Source organism: Sorghum bicolor, chromosome 1, assembly GCF_000003195.3.
Source record: "Sorghum bicolor cultivar BTx623 chromosome 1, Sorghum_bicolor_NCBIv3, whole genome shotgun sequence".
NCBI classification, from domain to species: Eukaryota; Viridiplantae; Streptophyta; class Magnoliopsida; order Poales; family Poaceae; genus Sorghum; species Sorghum bicolor.
Window position 1 is genome coordinate 66705519 of NC_012870.2, and position 21586 is coordinate 66727104.

Here is a 21586-nt window from a genome sequence, read left to right on the forward strand (position 1 = left end):
AGGTGTAGTTGGGTATAGCCATGAACTTGGCATAGCCCGGGCGCCCGATGATGGCGTGGTACGTGCCTCGAAACCCAACCACCTCGAAGGTGAGGGTCTCCTTCCTGAAGTTGACCGCCGTGCCGAAGCAGACCGGTAAGTCAATCCGACCTACTGGCAGCGCCTTTTTTCCTGGCACGACGCCATGGAACCCGCCGGCACTTGGTTGGAGCTTCCCTCTATCTATGCCGAGGAGGTCAAGGGTCTCGAGGTAGATGATGTGGAGGCTGCTACCGCCATCCATCAGCACTTTCGAGAGCCGGGTGTTGACGATGATGGGGTCGACGACGAGCGGGTAGACGCCTGGGGCGACTACCTTGTCGGGGTGGTCTTCTCGGTCGAAAGTGATAGGAGTGCTTGACCAGCTAAGGTATTGGGGCACCGCCATTCTTGCTGCAAAGACTTCGCGACGCTCCCTTTTGCGCTGCCTCGTGGTCAACTGAGTCGAGGGCCCGCCATAGATCATGTAGCAGTCGTGGACGGCGGGGAAGCCGTCGTCATCGTTGTTGTCCTCCTTGCTGCCAGCCTTCTCTTTCTTGGAGTCATCACGCGTATCTTTTTTGAACCCCTGACCGTCGAAATGCTTTCTCAGCATACGACAGTCCTTGAGCTTGTGGTTGGCGCCTCCCTTATGGTAAGGGCATGGCTCCTCCAACATCTTGTCAAAGATGCCTCCATCCGGAGGGCCTCGAGGCTTCTTTCGATCCATGGCGGCGACAAGGTTGTCATCGGAATCTTCCCGGTGGAACTGCCGCACTTTCTGCTTCTTTTTGTTTTTCTTGAGGCCTCGACTGGGGGTCCCATCTTCGTTGATGGGCTGCTTGCCTTTCCTTTCTTCCGAGCTGAAGAAGGCGCCGACTGCCTCCTCCCCTGCCGCGTAGTTGGCTACTACGTCCATCAGCTCGTCGACGGTCTGAGGTCGATTGCGACCTAATTCCCGCACCAAGTCTCGACTGGTGGTGCCCGAGACAAACGCCAAGATGACGTCGTGGTCAGGGATGTGCGGCAGCTCAGTGCGCTGCTTCGAGAAGCGCCGAGCATACTCCCGAAGAGTTTCTCCTGACTTCTGCTTGCACTTGCTGAGGTCCCATGAGTTCCCTGGTCGTATGTATGTCCCTTTGAAGTTACCCTCGAAGACTCTGACCAGATCAACCCAGTTGTGGATCTGATTGGCAGGGAGTTCCTCGAGCCATCGACGGGCGGTGTCGGAGAGGAAAAGGGGTAGCTGTCTGATGATGGCTCGATCATCACCTCGAGCGCCACCAAGCTGACAGGCCAGCCTGAAGTCGGCCAGCCACAACTCTGGTTTGGTCTCTCCATTGTACTTCGCGATGCTGGTCGGGGGTCGAAATGGATTGGGCAGGGGCGTGCTGCGGATCGCCCTGCTGAACACCCGTGGGCCTGGTGGCTCGGGGGCCACCCGGTCCTCGTCGCTGTCGTATCTCCCACCGCGATGCGCGCTATAACCGCGCTCTTCCGCGTCTCCGTGCCGGCGGCGTCGATTTTCTTTGATGTCGTGCCGTGCGTCGTGTCGACGTTGACCGTCGACGGGGAGGATGAGAGCGGTCTTTCTACCTCGAGGGGGAGGTTGTTGTTGGACTGACACCTCCTCTTCGTTTAGAGGCTGTTCGTCGCGCTTCTCCGTGGCAGCTCCTCGCCGTCGAGACGCCGAACTTTCGGCTTGTTGAACCGCCGCCACCTGGAGCAATGTCTGTACCTCATCTCGAATGCGTCGGGCCTGGGAATTCGACGGCTCTGGCATGTTACGTAGCAGCATCGTCGCTGCCACTACATTCTGGCCTGCTCGAGGGAAACGGCTGACAGGTTGCTCTGGCTCTGAGTCGCCGACGATCTGTCGATGTACCTCTCGAGCGCGTCTGCGGACACTTCCGCCCGGCGGGTAGGGCAGGTCTTGCTCGAGGATTTGCTCGAGCAGGACGAGGCGCTCGCGGTCTTCGTCGAGCTTCATCTTGAGCTCCCGCAGCTGCGCGAGCTGCGCGGTTCTGTCTTCATGAGGAGGGGGGTCGACCTGTCCGTCGTTCCCAGGCGTCCTGGGGTCTTCTCGCGCCGCGGGGGCTCGACCTCCCGCAGCAGCATCCCGGGTCTCGTCAGTAGTTTCTACCGCCCCGTCGATGTGATAGCATTCCCTCGTAGGGTCATAGCTGTCCGTCTCGGAGTCGGAGTCCGGTTCGGCGGCGTAGAAACACCAACGTCCTTCCTCCAGCAATCGTTGCCTGAGGGAGGTGATCGAGTATCGTCCGGGGCCTAGACGACGGAGGCCTTGTACTCGGGAAAGGTCCGGCAGCTCGGACGCCGACCGCCGCGCTTCAGAGCTACGTGGGAGGACCATTGGTCTTTCTACGTACGTCTGGGCGTTTGGGCATATCGTCCTGGCGAGCGACGCCGCGGCGTTGTCCAATCCGAACGGCAGTGCCGCTCTTGGAGTGAACAACCCGTGTGGAAGTAGCCTAGCAGCGGTGGGGGAGAGCGCGCGAGACGTGTCACCTCCCGTCGTCGCGCGGTGCTGAGTCGTCGCGCTTGTTGCTCCGTCCCACGGTGCCGCCGACTTGTGGCCTACGCCCTGCCTCGCACGAGTTGTTGGTCGTGCTGAAGCAGAGGGGCCGCGGTGGTGCTGTCCGCGCCTCTTCTTAGGCGGGGAGGCGTGGTGGTGAGGGCGTCTCGGGGCCTTCAACCGTGCTGGCGTAACGCGGGCTCCTCCTGGTCCTTTGACTGAGAGCAAGATCATGTCGTAGCCGGAGCCCGTAGACATGAACTCGAGGCTCCCAAACCAAATCACCGTGGAGCGCGGAAACGGCGAGGCAAGAGTAGCCATCCGGAAAGGAGTGGGAAATCGATGAAAAACACGCAGGACCCCTACCTGGCGCGCCAACTGTCGGTGTTTTCCCCCGGGGGGGTCACACCAACGAGTAAATTTGTATGCGTGCTCCCTTTCCCGGATGGTGATGCAAGAAGCACAGAGATTTATCCTGGTTCGGGCCAGAGAAGGCCCTACGTCCAGCGGGGGGGGAAAGTTTGTATTATCTTGCACCAAAGTGCTTATACAGGGGCGAATACCAGCGTGGTATGAAGTGTGGAACTCTACTACGTATGAGTGTGGTCTTGTGTCCTGATGCCCGTTCTATTCCTGAGTCTCTCCTTTTATAGCTCCAAGGAGAGACCCAGGGTACATGCGTAGATGTTAGAGTAGGGGTCGATAGCCGCATGGAGCGCTGACCTACTCGAGGCTTCCGTACGGCATGGCCTCGAGCCGTCCCATCTTGATAGCCCGGTGATGATTACGCGTGCTCCTGCGTTCGGCCCTGCCCGCCGCCTCGCGCTGGTTCTGAGGTCGCATGCTTGTACGGTATGGCGGCGGATCCGGCGGGGTAGCTGTGGTGTTGTCAGTCGACGCCCAACTTGCCCCTAGGAAGGGACCCTGTTCGGTCGAGGGTCGGACGCCGTGTAATGTGCTGATATCTGGAGCGCTGACCTTGGAGGTCTCGAGGGGGTCCCGATTAGACGTTCCATCCTTGTTCCCTGCGTCCTGACACGCCCTTGATCGTTCGGTGGGAAGGCTGCAAAAAGAACGATGGGACAGAAGCCTCCCGTGACCCGTGTGTTAGGTGGGGAAGCGTCAGGTGCATTAAATGCCCTGGCTCTCGTGCGCGCGTCAGGCGGCGGACAGTGTCCTTGCGCTCGATGCCTCTCGGTTCGCTCGAGCCCGCTTCCGTATTCGACGGCAGTGGTCGCTCGAGCCCTGACCGATTCGCTCGACGGCATTTCCGTCTTCGAGGCTGCGACCGTCGATGGCCGCGCGTGCGTACGGATGGCCTGGTTATACGCATTGGTGAGGGTACCCCTTGTTGATACCCTCGACAAGAAACAAGACAAAAGATGAAATGATTAAACTACACCTATGAAACGTAGTGGAGGCCTCCATCAGTTACCTTTCTTTAACTCAATTTTTATTTATTTCTTTGTTCCTCAAGCCTGTCCAGTGTACTGTGCTCTGCCACTGCTTTGGACCTCATGTCATTTGTTCATTTATTTTGGGAACAAAATTTGAATTGCAAACGTGCGATTATTTTGGAACGGATGGAGTATTTACTACTAGCTAGTACAAGATAGACCTTGCATCTTATTATTTCCTACTACTGCTAGGTAGAAACATAGCAAGCTTGTAACAGTTAACACCATAACTTTATTACGACATTTCAGATGTTTCAAGTGCATCTATCTATTGGCTCAAGATATTCAATAACTCCCAAGCAGCTTCTTGATGTCCTTCTGCAGATATGCAAAATAAAGGTAGTCTTGTAAGATCAGACGATCGAGGAAGTTCGACGAGTATGTATAGCACAAGATGCACCAGTCCGAACTCTCACCTGGATGCTGAGTGGGTAAGTGGTTGGAGCATACCGCTCAATGACATGCCCCTTTTTGTCAACCAAGAACTTGGCGAAGTTCCACTTGATGTTCTCACCGAAGGGACCGGTTTTGCTGGATTTCAGAAACTTGTAGATGGGTGCAGCATCTTCGCCGTTGACGTCAACCTTACGGGGAAAAATAAAGGAAAAGTGTTAAAACTTTGTAACCTTAGAATTACTCCTACATGATGATCAGTCGCTGTTCATTTCAGGTTGGACATGCAAAAGAGTAGAAATTGAAGAAGTTTTGTGCGCACAAATTTATTACCTTGTCAAAAATTGGAAACTTGGCCGTGAAGCGAGTGCAAACAAACTGGACGATCTCCTCACTCGTGGCAGGCTCTTGCCCACCGAACTGGTTGCATGGGAACGCAAGGATCTCAAAACCTGAAGAAGGTCACACCAATTACAGCAATATTAATTTATAGCATACTATGAATCATAACTGAACCAATCTACGACATGAGGAACTGGGCATCAAAAAAACAGAGAGAGAAATTCAGTATCTCAAATAAATGCGACTCACCCTGGTCCTTGTACATCTCGTATAGCTGGGTAAGCTCCGTGTAGTTAGAATTGGTCAGGCCACTGTAATAATCATTACAGACAAGTGATCTTTTAATTCAAAAAACCAAAGCTAATAAACATTCATAGGACTTGCTACATCTGCATCTGAGGATGGCAATGGGCCACATCATATCCCACGGGCCATTTCATAATCTGATTCTATTTTTTTCAGGCCTTAATATTTGTATAGGCCAAAATTGTCAGCCCGTTCTCAGGCCAAAATAGAAAAAAACAGTGTATGGTACTTCAAAAATATGTACAAACGTTTATTTATCTGTCCAATTCTGAACAATTTGTCTGCTTATATATATCATACTAATATCTCGTTCAGTGCGTATATTCCCTACAGCATGTAGCATCTTTTGGTGTTTAGCACATGAATATGTGACTATGTGAGGCGAGTGTATACGAAGCTCAACTTCCTATACTTGAACGAGCTGAAAAAGGTGGATGAGCTTATAGACCCGATTACAGAACATTGGGACATTTCTCTGCTGCAGCAAATCTTTACAGAGGAGGATGTCCAAATGAATGGATCCATACCAGTACACCAGGAGATGGATGATGTTGTTGGATGGCATTTTGATGCGAAAGGACAATTCTCCGTTAAGTCAGCGTATAAAGTTCAGAGAAACTGCGAGTTCAGAGAACAAAAATGTCTGAACAGGGCTGGTACTGGTAGTAGCACCGGAGGAGCAGACTTCTGGAATAAAATATGGAAACTGGAATGCCCACCGAAAGTGAAACATTTCTTATGGAGGATGAGTCACAATACTCTAGCTGTCAAAAGGATGTTGAAACGAAGGGGGGTGAAGACTGATACTTTGTGCAGTATGTGCAACAGGCTCGACGAGGATGGGGCGCATCTGTTTTTTAAATGCAAAGAAGCTAAAACTGCATGGCGTGAACTGAACCTAGAAAGGATCAGATGTGCACTACTTGAAGCCGGATCAGCCAGAGGGGTGATGGAAACAATCCTGAGACTACAAGAAGAAGAGCAACTTACAGTGATTTTGCTGTTGTGGATGTGGTGGGATGAGAGAAATAAGAGAAGGGAAAATGGAAGAAACCGTACACCTGCAGAGGTCGCTTATATGGCGGCAGCGCATGCTGAAAACTATATGAAAAAACCAGAAGGTGGGCTGTTGTCGGACAACTGTCAGATACCCAGATGGAAGAAGCCCTCTGATGGATGTTTCAAACTGAACTCTTATAGTCTGATGGAGCCTTTCATAAAGAGAGCAAGAATGGCGGATGGGGCTATGTGATAAGAGATGATCAAGGCCAAGTGCTTAAAGCAGGCGCGGGTTCTGAAGGTTTCCTGTTAAATGCTTTCCATGCAGAAATCCTAGGTTGTGCAGCTGGAATGCAGGAAGCATCTCGATTGGGGATTGCGAACTTGTGCATTGAGACAGATGCTTCTCTTGTCAAAGATGCATTGGAGTCCGACGACTACCGTTTGTCTGCGATCGGTGGGATTTTAACAGATATGAAATTCCTGTTAGCTACAGACCTCAGGTCTAGTAGTATTAATGTTTGTAATTGAGTCTGTAATAGTGTAGCCCATGCTTTGGCTGCTCTCGGGTGTAAGTTCCCTAGTAGACAGTGTGTCACTTGGGAGGGTGTCCCTCAGGAGATTGAGGGTTTAGTGATCAGCGATTTGGCTGACACTAATGAGTAATAAAGAGCACCTTGAATCAAAAAAAAAAATTCTGCGAAGAGACGGTTTCAAAAAATATATATATATCTGAGAAAGGCCCCGTCCTACATTTCAGCCCGCTGTCAAGCATCTTTGGTATTTACTATTAATGTATACGAAGCTCAACTTCCCATATTTGAATGAATTAGAAAAGGCAAAAGAATATGATCATCTGTTTTCTAGCTTAAATTCTGCTAAACGTAAAGCGGGAATAGCGTCCTACATTTCAATCGCTCCAATATTATATATGCTGACAGAGGGAACAATAATATGATTGTCATGCACCATACCACTTTGATGCAACGTTGACGATGAGGAGAACCTTGCCCTTGTAGGTGCTCAGGTGCACATCTTTGCCGCTTGCATCCTACACACGCAATATATACGATAATGCACACGATTCACACACAGTAGGAGTAGGAGTGTAGGACACGGTACCCTGGCGTGCATTAGTTTTCAAACAAAAGGGAACTGAGGAGGATAATAGCAGCCAGAACCTTGACGATGAAGTCGTGGAGGGAGCTGGCGGCAGCCATGATGGATTGCTGAGTAAACTCACACAGCTCGAGCTCACCGGCCAGAGACCTGAGGATGCCACCTGACCTGGGAGATGCAGATGCAGATGCGTGGGGAGGCATCGGGGATGCGACCCCATTTTATAGCGGAGCAGGAGCAGGGGTTTACGCTGCGCCGCGGCTCTGCTGTATGCACGCGCTTGGCATCTTTCTCGTATGCAACGAAGTTGCTCTCGCCTTGTGTTGCGGCCATCTGAGGCACGCAGCTTGACGAGATTCTTGGTCGGTACAAGGAGATGGGCCACAGGAAAGTTGTACGTAGAGCATAAACCCCAGCATCTTCCTCCTGGCCAGCATTGTAGTTAACGCCAAGCACGGGTTCATTAGCTTTGGTCCATGTTCAGAATAGAAGATCAAAAAGGTCAAAAATATGTTCGATGACTACCTTCCATGTTTCCATGGACAACACGACAACTGGGAAAAAAAAAACACTGTTCTAGAACTAGAAGCGTATATATGATGGACAGAGTTAATTATTGGTACACAATCAAAATGGTACGAATGCTTATATATGCACTTTTTTTTATACTCTCGCATCATAGTTTTGACGCTTTCAAACATAAAAACAACAGGTTTTGGAGACAGTGGAGTTAGTAAGTTCGGAATCGCATCATAGTTTTGAGTTTTGACGCTTTCAAACATGAAAACAACAGGTTTTGGAGACAGCGGAGTTAGTAAGTTCAGAAATGGTCGAAGGGAAAATTAAGGTCCGAGTCCTCTGGGACATTGAATTCAGCGATGGATAAAAACTAGCTCAAAATCGGTAAAAAGAACTAGAACTCGGGTATATTTCTACTTCCACTTGTCAAAGACCAATGCAAATAGTTTCTAGACATGGTTGCCATGTCACTTATTACATAGCATTAGCTACCTGGCAACAAAAGCTTGACCGATGCCAGGAGAATGGAAGGTGCCTCATCCATCAAAGTGCCCTATTGTCCTATTGGAACAAGCGTACAATTGTTTTCTCAGGTACCATCCGCCATGCAAAAATCATTTCTCCAGTGTGGAGAGGACCTAATGACCATATGAAAAATTATTTGGTTTATTTACGGGTGCACTAGAATCATTAAGTTGGCATCACAGGAAACCACCAGAACTCCGGATGTGGCAACCTGAATGCTTTAAAGAAACATAATGAACATGGGGTTATCAATCAGAAGGACCGATCATTTTCTCTGGGACAACAAGTTCATGGAATTCTTGCTCCGTTAATACTCCAAGGTCTAATGCAGCTTTCTGGGGAAAAGATAAAATAAAGAAAGGATTAGTGTATAATAACATGGAAGAAGTTTAAAGAATGTAAAATCAATGAAAATTACAATTCCCATGATTAGGTTATACTCTATGAGGATATGAATAGACGAGGGAATGGAGAATGAACTTATATCACATGATTAATGTCCTGATTCAAGTTTTCGATATCTAATGCCTTAAGAATTGAATGGTTCAGGCAACTGGGCTGGGCCAAGATATCAACGTGCGCAAGTCACCTAAGCTAAGATAATGCATTATTCAAGTTTTCGATAACTAATGTCTTAAGAATTGAATGGTTCAGGCAACTGGGCCAAGATATCAACGTGCCCAAGTCACCTAAGCTAAGATAATGCATTATACACTACAGAGCAATGCCAAGGCAAAGTGAAATAAGTAAAGCACCTTCAACGTGGTTCCTTCTTTGTGGGCTTTCTTAGCAACAGCTGCAGCATTGTCATAGCCAATTTTCTGCATTCATTCCAAAAGTAAGCATGACTCGCTACTTTTTACAACTACAAACAGAGATTTAAAAAAAGGCAAATTTGCAGTTTACTTACAGGGTTCAAAGATGTCACCAACATCAGAGACTGGACAAAAAAGGAAGAGAAATAAGTATTGCACTTTATACACATATCTTATGCGAGCACTCAGTAGTTATGTGATGGACTGTTACCTCATGCAAAAGTTGTGAAATTCTCTTATGGTTTGCTTGAATTCCCCTGACACAATTTTTCTCGAAGGACACAGATGCATCCCCTAACAACCTCAATGACTGATGAAAAAAGGAATGATTAAAGACACTTGCAGTTAAAATTTAGGAGGTTAAAGTTACCAACTCACATTAACATTATGTAACTAAAACAATAAGAGGGTATATGAGGCTAGAAAAAGTTCTTATAGTAAATTAAGCATATTGAAGTACGATAATAGAAAGCATACTCGAAGCAATCCGGCTGCTATCATTGGCTTAAAAACATTCAGTTCAAAATGCCCATTTGCACCACCAACTGTAACACCAACATGATTACCCATAACCTGCAATGCGACATCCAAATGACAGTTATTTGAAATTATTAAAATTCAGAGAGTCAAGTGCATATGCTAGAGTATAAATAATGCAAAAAGAAATAGAATGTCAAGACAAAAATATGGTTCAGCAGCAGCCCATCAGGTACCAAGATTTTGGCTTATTTGCAGAAAGTAAAGGTGGAGGGCACCTCATATAACCATATTTCATTTGTCAGACATGCTAGTATCATTCATTTTTACCAACTCAATTGTTTGTTATTAGTCGCTATTCAGATGCTCTTGCTACTTATCGAACATTTAGTTTTAAAAATATAGTAAAAGGCACTGCATCAGACAAATTTAATGACTCAGATATATGTATTTCTACAGGAAATGACAACAACTGCTCCCTAAAAATGTTTCTGACTAAGCAAACTGGAAGGTAGTTATGAGGTCCAGATCACCTTAACCATTAAACATCATAATAGATGAATATGTAGTTCTCACTAGGATTATGAGTTTGATACGGGTTATGAGAACCATAAAATAAATATATATGACTAAATAAATGGTATACCAATGGGACATAAATGCTTTTCAAATAAAGGAAAAGCTGTTCATCAAGAACATAAAGCAACAAGAAATGTTTGTCAAAATACAATATGGAGATTTGATTATTTTCAGAAGAGAAAACAAACATTATTTGTGTACCTGAGCACAAACCATTGTCAGAGCTTCGCACTGGGTTGGATTAACTTTTCCCTGAAAAGTACAAGTTGAAAAAGAAGCTTCGGAATGATATCTTCTGTTGATAAACATATGAAAACCATAACATGATATGATATAGTAACAGTCTGCTTACAGGCATAATGCTGCTCCCAGGCTCATTTTCTGGTAGGATTAGTTCACCAAGACCACATCGAGGACCACTGTGATTGTGTTGGAAATATTTAGTGCATGCCCCCAGAATGCTAGAAAAAATCATTTATAAAAATAGAAGATTGGGATAGTGACCTTCCTAGCAAGCGTATGTCATTTGCTATCTTCATAAGAGATGCAGAAATTGTATTTACCGCGCCACTGCTCTCGACAAAAGCGTCATGCGCTGCCTACTTATAAGAAAAAACTGATGAGAACATACAGTGATGAGATAATAGAGAGTCTGAATAATACAAAATTAGAAAAAGAAAAGTTAGCGAGACAATAAAACCAAAAGCCATACTAAGTACAGTATACAAGCAAGAAGTGGTTGGATTTTGCTTCTATAAAGAACAAAGCCTAACAACTAGAATCAAATAAAATAACTGAAAGTGACATATACATCTTAATATTTCATCTGCTCAACTTGGGAACAGATGATATTTGCGTCCTTTGGTTTCAGTTCGCAAATACTTGTTTTTTTCATTTTCTGAGGCAGCATATTCAAAAATGCACTTTTGACTGCTAAGCACTAATAAATTCCTTGTTTTACACGCATGGAGCTAAGGTAGCATGGAATAAATGGAGAAGATGATAAGGATCTCCCACAGATCATCTTCCATTGCAAATACCTAATATCTGTGTTTAGTGGACGAATATGTCTGCAGGCAGTAATAGCCTCAGACACTGCAATTAAAATGTCATGTAATATCCAATAAAATTGTGTGAAACCTTCGGTGCCTAGTGGCAGATCAGAGTATAACATTTATGTGTGCATTGTTACTAACCAAAGCTTCAAACTTGTTCTCTGCTGTCACAAAGGGTAGGTTTGTTTCCTCAGCCACTGCAGCAGCTATTTTGACATCAAATCTGAAAAGATAGATTGAAATTTAAGTATTTAAATAAATGAAAGGAACGCCTTAGGTAAAGCATGGAATTAACACTCTGTTTCAAAGTTATCCTAAATCAAGTACCATAAGATTAGTAATGATTAACCATATAAAAGGAAAAAAACAATTTGGGTTGGATACTCAAATCTTCATGTCTCACTTCATTTAATCCAGAAGTAGACATGAGGTCAAACTGGAAAAACAAACTAGATAGTAATGAAACTAATTGGAATGAACAGATTAATCTGGGTTATTGTCATGGCTCATGACACTCTGGATGACAGGGTTACATGGATTCTCTTCCCAAGGCAAATGGCGATAGACTACTAGGTAACTCAAGAAGTAAATTTAAATATATATTTTTGCATAAATATCTAAAAAACTAAAGTAGTTGATTAAGTCCATTTTTTGACACCCTCAACTCTTGCTTTTGTCTAACTTTGGCACATCAACTATCAAAACCGTTCAATTTTGACACCCAAAGCAGTTCTGAGTGGTTTTCAGATGACTCTGGTCAAAATGAAATGGTTTTTGATGGTTGAGGTGCCAAACTGAAATGGTTTTGATAGTTGAGGTGTCAAAGGTAAACGGTTTTATCGTTGTGGGTTAAAATTAGACAAATGCCAGAGTTGAGGGGCCATAAACGGACTTAATCCAAAACCAAATTAAAATTCATCGATCAAATGTATCAATGTAAACAAATTATCTCAAACATTAATTGACAATTACCCTTTCTTAGTGTTCAAGCCAGTTCCAACTGCAGTTCCACCTTGAGCAAGCTGCTCAGCAAGGTAATTATCAGTAGTGCTAATTTGTAAAGAAAACAAACATTAGCAGTATAGTACCTGGTACATCCGAGGTAATGTACAATTAATACGGTCAATTCCATATTTGACCTGCATAGAGTCATAAACAGTTACTAAGTCTACCTGTTACTCTTAAGTGCATATAGTAATAAACAAGACAATAAAAGATGCTGGAATAAATCCTACCTGTGTAGTGTAACCACTGAATTCTTGGCCAAGAGTCAACGGGGTGGCATCTTGGGTATGTGTACGTCCAATTTTAATTATGTCTTTAAACTCAACAGTCTGCACAGTCAGGTTAGCAAATTCATTAAAACAAAATTTACTATATAACAATACAGAAATATAATGTTACATATAGCTACTGGCACTGGCAACCATAGGTTAACATGTCAAGGAAACCAACATTAGTTTAATCAGCTATTCAGCTAAAAGTCAACACACATATTATGTGGGGTTCATTGTGCTAGTTTAAAAAAAGTCGACCTGCAGGGGAAGGACCACCCCTGCTGCATTGATTAAAAACAAACTTCTCATGTGCAAGGCAAAAAACACCCAGAAGGCCAGCTGCCCTGGACTTACCACCAAGTGCCCAGGACACGTGCCTGCGGCAATGTGTGGTTACACGTATAACTCGGGAACACAGCCGACGAGGAGTGTTTTTTAACCCAGGCCTGTTTAAATTCGTTTCCACCAGGAGTAGAACCAAGAAACTGAGTTGCAACTAAGGCTCCTGTGACCAACTAGGCTACAGACCCATTCGCTTCATTATACTAGTTTCACTGAGCTCATTGTTCAATCTTTTCAGTCAATTTGTAATCTAAGTGCTGAGATCACTAATAACAAGCTTATCTACCATTACCCTTATTTTTGTACACCATTTACTGCTCTACTGTGCGTCCACATCATCATCTATTTGTGCCCATTCGATTGCCTATCTACGGCAATGCCCTCTTCTACTGCCCATGCATGCCTACTGCCGCAAAAAAATTATACTACTACTGTTTTTTTACTAAAAACACAGGGAGGGCCGAGGGCAAAGTCGTCAGTCCATTGTTGCGTGCGTGCGTGCGGAGACCAGGGTCAGCTGTATGATGCAAGCAGCACAGGCAGGGCTCGCAGACCAGATACTTATTTTTGTACACCATTTACTGCTCTACTGTTTTTCCACATCATCATCTATTTGTGCCCATTCGATTGCCAATCTACGGCAATGGCCTCTTCTACTGTCCATGCATGCCTACTGCATACTACTACTGTTTTTTTTACTAAAAACACAGGGAGGGAGGGCCGAGGACAAAGTCGTCAGTCCGTTGTTGCGTGCGTGTGCGGAGACCAGGGTCAGCTGTATGAAGCAAGCAGCACAGGCAGGGCTCGCAGACCAGATACAGATCCATATCCAAAACCCAGCGTCCAGCTGCCAAGCCATGACTGCGGCTCGCAGATCGGTGCAGTCCATGGATGGATGGAGATGGATTCATGGATAGATAGATAGATAGATGATTTATAGATAGAAGACGGCGATGGCAGGCAGTGGCTGCATCTGGATTGGCGTCCATGGGCTGGGCGGGCGGGCAGGCTGCATCAGCGTGACCTCACTAGTGCTGGCCCGGTCGCCTCGGTCGCCACATGGCCCTTGTGCTGCGACTTGTGGAGCCCACCCTAGTGTCCATGTGTCCCGCCCCGCTGGCCCCCACCCCTTCGGGTCACCTGCCTCTCTTACTTGGCACGCAGCGCCCCCATGTGGCCCCACGCCCAGCCCCGCCTGGTGCCGCCTCTACACAGAGGCGCCATGCAGTGCCATGCGCCGGCTTCTCTGCCGGCCCGCCCCCACCTGCCCGCCTGCCTTCATTGCGCACACTGAAAGACTGCTGCCTGGCCTGCAGTGCTCCATCTGCATGCCTTGCCAACTGTCTATATATACCGGGCCAGGGAGCCTCACAAAGCACACACACCAGGCACCAAGACCCAGACAAGGATTGCATTACTAGCATCCATCGCCGCCAGTCGATCGCCATATCAATCGATCTGCGGACAGACGGAGGGACGAAGCTGGTCCAGATGGATCATCAGTTGCCGCCGGTTGCTATGGAGGTGGCGGCGATGCAGCGACAGCGACAGCGACAACAGCAGCAGTTTGTCAACCACCTGCAGGTCCACCAGCAGCAAGGTACGCACCACCAGCCACCGCCGCCGCAGCAGCAGCAGCAGCAGTGGCGGCGGCGGCAGGGCTGCCGGTCGCCGCAGATGCTTCCGACTGCGCCAGTCGCGCAAGGGGTGCATGAAGGGCAAGGGTGGGCCGGACAACCAGCAGTGCCCGTACCGCGGCGTCCGCCAGCGGACCTGGGGCAAGTGGGTGGCCGAGATCCGCAAGCCCAACCGCGGCACGCGCCTCTGGCTCGGCACCTTCGGCAGCGCGCTCGAGGCCGCGCGCGCCTACGACAACATGGCCAGTCAGATCTATGGCGACCATGCGCTCCTCAACTTGCAGCTGCCTCCTCCAGCGGTTGCAGCGGCGGCGGCAGGCAGAGGAGGACCAGCGGTCATGGTGTCGTCTCCGTCCCCTAACACTGTGGTTGCTGGCCCTGGTGCTGGTGCTGCTGCTGGGCACAACCGCCACCACCAGTACCTCCAGCAGCAGCAGAAGCAGGCCGCCATGGCGGCAGCGCCTATGATGATGATGCCGTACTACTACAGCTACTCCGCCGGCGCGTCGTCGTCCAACTCCGGCTCCTTTTCCAACTACTCCAGCTCGTCGCCGGTGACCACGGCGGCCGTGGCGGCCTCGCCCACCTACAACTACAACAACCACCAGACATTCCACATGGACCACCGCCCTCGTCATGCGGCGGCCGTGCCGCAAGCGCAGGGCTGCCACATCGATGACACCACCACCACCACCACAATGGAGATGCAGCGTCACCAGCAGATCATCCGCGAGCTGGCAGCGGCGCTTCTGCACCAGGAGCCAGACGATTTCATGACGCGGCTGCCCGAGGCGGAGGACTTCGGCCTGCAAGGCTTCCAGGAGGTGCCCCCCGAGGTGTTCGACGAAGCCGCCCGCAGCATCTGGGACCACACAGCGGCTGCCTGGTCGACCCCCACCATGATGATAGACTCCACTGCCGGCGCCGCGCAGCACCAGCAGTAGGTCGTTGTTCCTCTCTGACTCTCGCGTTGATCGATGACGCCGGCGCGCGCCCTGCACCAGCTACTTCATTCCAAGCTTGTGCGTGGTGAAGTGATTCAACGCGCGCACGATGCATGACACCCAGTGGTTCATGAGTACATATAGAACTGTATGCACATGTCAGATGGTTACTCTGCTATAGACTGCTACTATATACTCTGTATTATATAGTTTTGTTTTCTCAGTTATGTTTCAGGTTTGTAAAATATATACTGTAGTATTGGTGTCTTAAACATATACTCTATCCTAGCTATATAGTCTCTGTGGGTTTGTATGTGTGGTATATGCATGGGCGGCTAGCTAGTTTGTTCCATTCCATCCTAGAATTTACATAAAAGAAAAAGTAAACTATGAATCATAAAACACATTACCCTGAAATCAATTTATAACAACAAAACATGGATAGCAGGAACTTAAAAAAAAGAACATAAAAATAAATCACCCACTAACCCACTCTACAAATTAAAAATATGCCTTGGAGAAAAAAAAGGAAGAAGAATGAATTTTATAAGAGATGTTTATACATATTACCATTAGCATGTACAAATTGATATGAAGTGGTCACCAGGGTATGGGTTACCTCATTAGCACCTAATTATCAATACAAACTTCAATTGGGAAAAGAATTAAGCGACTCTAACGGACTGCTACAGAACTTAAATAGAGTTAGGAGCCACTATGCAGTTCTTGTACAAGCAATGCCCTAGACGATTTTCTAAGTTTCTAATGTTTCAACTTCAATCTGAATCCCTAATCAGCAGGTGCATATAATCAATAGGCGCAAATTCGCAGTAGGCTAATATAATATTAATGGGTCATGATATAATTATACAAAAGGCACTTAACAAGAATAGTACAAAAAGGGTCACAATAAAATTATAAAAGGCATTTGACAAGCATAGTAAAATAGTTCCCATGGAAGGAAATGAGAAATTAATACTTTTGAATGAAGTGAATCATGCAACTGTTGCAAACTTGGGATAAACCTCGAATTTATCTCAACGGCCGCTGCTATATGCATTACCTGGCAATGTCAACAGCATGAATAATAAACATCTGCAGCAGTAATAGTAATACTGAAATAAAAAATTTAAAAATAGTTAAAGCTTACAGTGGGAAATGTATCATTTGAAGATTGTGACCTATTCACATGATCATTTGGGTGCACAAACTTCTCACCGCGCTTGTGTCCAAGGATCTCGGCTGCCCTATTTGCAATTACCTAAATTGGGAAAAGATATCATAAACAATATGGCACAGCTGGCAAAAACATGCTAAGTACACAATAACATTCACAGACCATTAGCTTAACACGAAAAGTAAATACTGTTTTGCATACAGACAATCAGCAGCGTGGTGCACAGATGGAGGTAGGTTCAGTTTGCCCACTGTTTGGACAGTGAAGCTTAACTTTTCACACTTCAGCAGGGATTACCATTCTAATCAACAGCCATACTACTTTAGAATTGACACTTTTGGTGAAAGATTTGAAGTAAAAATATTGGATGTATAGGACACCAACCTCATTGGCATTCATGTTGCTTTGCGTGCCACTGCCAGTTTGCCAGATAACAAGTGGGAAGTGATCATCCAACTTTCCCTCTGCGACCTCCTCAGCTGCCTGCATTATGGCCTTCCCTATTGTTGGATCCAGACCATACTCCATATTCACCTTCAAAAGAAAAAGGAAAAGGTATCCATACATAAATGATACTTACAAGTAGCCTACAAACTACCAAAGTGAAAAATTGAAAGTATATAGAAAAGTTCGAGCTGACACCAATAATTGTGTCTAATGTGATCTACAGAGCAATCTGAAATTGGTTAAAAGCAAAGTGAGAAGCTCCTATCTAATATGGAATTTATCTGAAATTAGAAAATAGTCTTGTGACATTTAATATGTCAAACAAACTATAAGTTGTAACTAGCATATCCCATTTCTGATCTTGTAATAAGTCAAACAAACAGATACTTGGTGGCTCACAACAAACAGGAAAATCCAGAGTAGTGATCTTATATACTCCAAAATACAATCATAACCACTGAATAATATAGCTGATGGAATTTGGGGCTTGGGCACATCGCGCATTGCTTAATACAACCATTCCTTCCATTGAGTGAATACAAAAATTGCTTTACAGCTTGTAGTGGCCACAAAGGATAATCAACGAAATGCATTTATCCACCCACCACGCGCTGAAAACAACCAAAAAAAAACAGTTTCACATTGTACCTTAGCGGCGCATTTTTTTAGCACGCCAAAAGCGCGGATGATGGGCACGGGCATCCTCTCGCGCTCCCCGCCAATGTCGAAGTTCTGCAGCGACCTCTGCGTCTGCGCGCCCCACAGCCTGCCCGAAACAGAACACAACACCATCAGATCAACCGCAGCATCTTAGTTGCCGGCGACACCAGCAGATCGAAACAACGGGCAACAAATTAGATCAACGGGACAACGCTGCTATGCAGCTATGGGGGCGAGGGGGAAACCACGCACTTGTCGTTGGGGACTTGGATGGGACCGAAGGTGTCGCGCTCCTCGCGGAAGCCGGTGGAGATCGGGCGGGTCAGCGCCGGCCGGAGTAGCAGCGCGGCCGCGGCAGCGGAGGCCGACGGCGAGCCGGACACGCCCGCGAGGCGGCGCAGAGCCATCGCCATCTCGGGTGTTTCTCTGGTAGTGCTAGGTCTGCGCGTCGCCGCGGCGGCTGGAGAATGGGAAGAAAGAGAGCACCCGAGCAGGGCAGGTGGTGGACCGGGATTCCGGGAGAGAGGAGCAGGGAAGAGGGAACCAGGGAGGTTTTAATGGGCTGATCTCACGCGTGCATTCTGCATCGGGTGGTGGCAGGTGGTTGATGGGCTGCCTTGCTGTAAAAGTTGGTCTGATTGGCTTTGCTCAGGGGACGCTTTTTTTTTTGGCTTGCTGAACGGCTGATCGCTTGTGTTATTGTGCTATTACGCAGACCCAATAGAACAACTAAGAAGTTTAAAAAACTACTACGAGCTTCCTCACAAAATAAATACACATATCCTGTGACGAATCTAAGATTTTTAGATCAGAGTGCCCAAAAAAATTATGTACATATCGGTAAAATCATTTAGCAAATCAGTAACAATTATAAAATTTACAATGTAATTCAACATATATAAGCTAAATAACATGATAAGTTTTAAATTTGAAGATTAAGTTGAAAAATATCCACAAATTATTAAAAAGTGATGCAATATCTCTATCTCTCTTCATAACTACACAATTATTAAAAACACAATACCAAACAATTAAAAAAATTGCAAGTGCAAAGATTGAATCCTCATGGCCGCGTGGGTAGGACCTGGGCTTCCCTTTCGTCGGCCGTATGGGCCTGAAACCAGGAAGGTCCATTATCTCTTGGACTCTCCGCTCTCGGCAAGGTGGGTGTGACAAATAATGATAAAATTAAAAAGAAAATCTATCACAAAAAAATGAAAACAAAATATGTACTAGAAATATATAGTTTTATGTGGTTCCTATGTTACTTGGCAATGATGGAAACTATCTCATATACTCCCTCCTTTTCAAAGTATAAGATATTTGGATTTTCTAAATATATTATTTTTAATATATGTTGAGAGATGATGTAGTATCTAAGTTTATAGCAAAAATTATGTACTTAGAAAAATTAAAAAATCTTATAATTCAAAATAAAGAGAGTGTACTTTTTATGGTTGGGATTATCCTTAGAGCATGACTAATAGTGCAAGGGAGAATACCATGTGACCACTATAAAAGATCATGATTCCTTGTAAGCCACTGGAAAAGTTCAACGGACTTCAGCGCCACTGTTCCAATTTTTTTCTGCCCTCCAAACCACCGCCGTTAGATTAGGCTCTAGCGGTGTCAAACTGTGGATGTAAAAAGTCAAAAATACCCTTAAATGTAAATATGTTATTATTTTTTTGAGTATCTTAACGATTTCAAATGAAAAAACTTAAAACTAGAATATTGTAGATCTTGTTGAGATCTACAATTTTTATATAAAAATTAATTTTATTTAATTTAGCAAAAAACTAAGTAGCATAATAAGCTAAATTTTAGCAAAACGACACGCTGGTGTCAGTCTCACAAGAGCGATCGCTATAGTAGCGTCCCATGGAGCGAATTGCACTGAATGGACGTGTATCCATGAACCATCAATGCAACCATATGAAAGCTTTATTATCATTGAAAAAATAATAGAAGAAGGTTTTACCACAAATAAATCCAACTTGGTCACTTGGTAGGTAAACACCACGACGGAGTAGGTAAGACATTTTGCAAAACATATCATATACTCTTATAAAGCTAAATCTTACTAGATGAATTTTCTCTTCATATAAGATGTCCACGTCATTTCTCATGACCCACTAAGTGTCGGCGTCTAAACTCGTGGTCTAGGCACTAACAAGTATAAGTCTGCGTGACTACCCAAGCTTGGATGGTGATGCAAGTGAGACACAGAGGGTTTATACTGGTTCGGGCCAAGAATGCCCTACGTCCAGTGTAGTTGTGGATTCTGTATAACCTTGCACCCAAAGGTGCTTGTAGTAGGGGGTACAAGCTGGTTGCGAGAGAGGGCTAAGTCCCAGGTCTCGGTTTAGTGGTGGAGAGAGTGGTGATCGCTGCTCTGTGAAAGAGTGTGGCGGTAGTGTGTGTGATCCTTCTGAACCTGATCCTAGCTATGAGCCCTGGCTCCCCTTTTATAGCCTCAAAAGGAGACAGGGATTTACACGGGTAGATTTCTTCTGTTGAATGGTGAAGCCACAGTCCCGACCCTGTTGAAGCTGGTCCATCCCGTCCTTGAGAGATGGTTGACAGCATAGCTGCTCCTGTAGAGGGTTGCCGAGCCCTGTAGGGGTCATGGGGGTCGGATCGCCGGTACTGCTGAACATCCCGTCAATAGTGGGAAAAGACCTCAAATAGTGGTGGTGATTAACCTCCCCATTCTCTTTCTACTGTGAGGCAGTACGCCACAGTGAAAGAGGTAAGGATGCATAGTGAAAGAGGTAAGGCCACAGTGACCAGGGTGGTTGGAACAGTCGGCACCCTGCCCTGCTGCGGTATGGGAGTCATCGCGCTTGTCACTTCGGGGGTACGGGCGCCGTATGGTGGAAGTCTTGTTGACCTGGTGGAGCGGGGTCTGGTGCCTGAGCCCAGAAGGGGTCGGGCGAGGCGATGTCTGCGTCCGAGGTCCTGAGGGGTCGGGCGAGTCGGAACTTGCGTCCGAGGCCCGGAGGGGTCGGGCGAGTCGGAACTTGCGTCCGAGGTCCGGAGGGGTCGGGCGAGTCGGAACTTGCGTCCGAGGCCCGGAGGGGTCGGGCGAGTTGGGGCCCGTGCCCCGGTGATTGCGGTTAGCTTGCTTGGTCTTTTGCGTCTTTTATTGCTCTGATTTGGGTATCCCTTTTTATGGTACCCAACACTAAGGTCTTGTTTGATACATCTCAACTTCACTAGTAAAGTTATTTTTTAGAAAATAGCTTCATGAGCAACTTTCTAGATGAAGCTATGCTATTTTGAAAAAAGTGTTTGGTAAAATAGTTTTACCAATTACTTTTTTCATAGATGAGAGAGAGAAATGAACTAAGAACATATCTAGGACACAGGCACCAGACAATAATTTTCTTTTATAATAAATCAGCTAACAATACTTTTTATTATAGTTTATCAGCCAAACATACCATCCTGCAACTTATCTAGGACACGGCCACGAGGCGTGCGCGTCTATCAGCTCCGGCGACACCTCCATCCTGCGCGATCAAGGACAGAACATGGGCATCGGAGCATGAGAAGGACTTTTTCCAGCATTTATTTGTCATAACCGCACCTAGTTAACAAGTATTCTCTCTATCTTAAATTATAAGATATTTAACTTTTTCAACCTTAAGTTTGACCACTCATTTATTTAAAAAATTATATAAACATAGTTAAATTTAAGCTATTTTAAAGAAATTTTATTAATAAACTAAGCCATGATAAAAAGATGATATTTTGTATGATTTTTTAAATAAAACGAGTGGTTAAAAAAAATCAAAATTGATGATAAAATAATCAAACATCTTATAATTTGAGATGGATTGTGTACTTGTGTATTCTAAATACAAGAAGTTTTAGTTTTTCTAGATATATCACTTTTAATTGTTATGATTTGGAAGGAAGGGGTAGCATAGAACATCATCACAATGCAGAAGTAGAATTCA

At 45.9% G+C, this 21586-nt stretch overlaps 2 protein-coding genes across 2 annotated transcripts; both read right to left on the reverse strand.

Annotated features, from left to right (window-relative positions):
* Nucleotides 4137–7920, reverse strand: LOC8082322 (probable phospholipid hydroperoxide glutathione peroxidase). The gene is made up of 6 exons (XM_021450782.1): nucleotides 7230–7920; nucleotides 7023–7099; nucleotides 4993–5054; nucleotides 4735–4853; nucleotides 4425–4592; nucleotides 4137–4326 (listed from the first exon to the last, which is right to left on the reverse strand). The coding sequence occupies exons 1-6, from the start codon at nucleotides 7368–7370 to the stop codon at nucleotides 4294–4296; spliced, it is 600 nt and encodes a 199-aa protein (XP_021306457.1). The 5' UTR covers nucleotides 7371–7920; the 3' UTR covers nucleotides 4137–4293.
* On the reverse strand, nucleotides 8074–18152 carry LOC110431614 (fumarate hydratase 1, mitochondrial-like). The gene is made up of 17 exons (XM_021450781.1): nucleotides 17874–18152; nucleotides 17610–17727; nucleotides 16899–17048; nucleotides 16488–16598; nucleotides 16317–16400; nucleotides 12373–12471; nucleotides 12226–12276; nucleotides 12110–12159; nucleotides 11279–11360; nucleotides 10587–10681; nucleotides 10435–10501; nucleotides 10284–10334; nucleotides 9504–9599; nucleotides 9238–9336; nucleotides 9122–9151; nucleotides 8967–9032; nucleotides 8074–8546 (listed from the first exon to the last, which is right to left on the reverse strand). The coding sequence occupies exons 1-17, from the start codon at nucleotides 18032–18034 to the stop codon at nucleotides 8460–8462; spliced, it is 1497 nt and encodes a 498-aa protein (XP_021306456.1). The 5' UTR covers nucleotides 18035–18152; the 3' UTR covers nucleotides 8074–8459.

Bases quoted from the DNA above. Each gene is read 5' to 3' on its own strand.
- LOC8082322 (XM_021450782.1), bottom strand. From the start codon at position 7,370: ATGCCTCCCCACGCATCTGCATCTGCATCTCCCAGGTCAGGTGGCATC. The intron at 7,100-7,229 runs GTTCTGGCTGCT...TTGCGTGTGTAG, and splicing joins TCCACGACTTCATCGTCAAG to GATGCAAGCGGCAAAGATGT. The intron at 5,055-7,022 runs GTATGGTGCATG...TGATTATTACAG, and splicing joins GTCAACGTTGCATCAAAGTG to TGGCCTGACCAATTCTAACT.
- LOC110431614 (XM_021450781.1), bottom strand. From the start codon at position 18,034: ATGGCGATGGCTCTGCGCCGCCTCGCGGGCGTGTCCGGCTCGCCGTCG. The intron at 17,049-17,609 runs GTACAATGTGAA...TTTCTTTTGAAG, and splicing joins TAAAAAAATGCGCCGCTAAG to GTGAATATGGAGTATGGTCT. The intron at 12,277-12,372 runs GTAGGATTTATT...GACTCTATGCAG, and splicing joins TCAGTGGTTACACTACACAG to GTCAAATATGGAATTGACCG.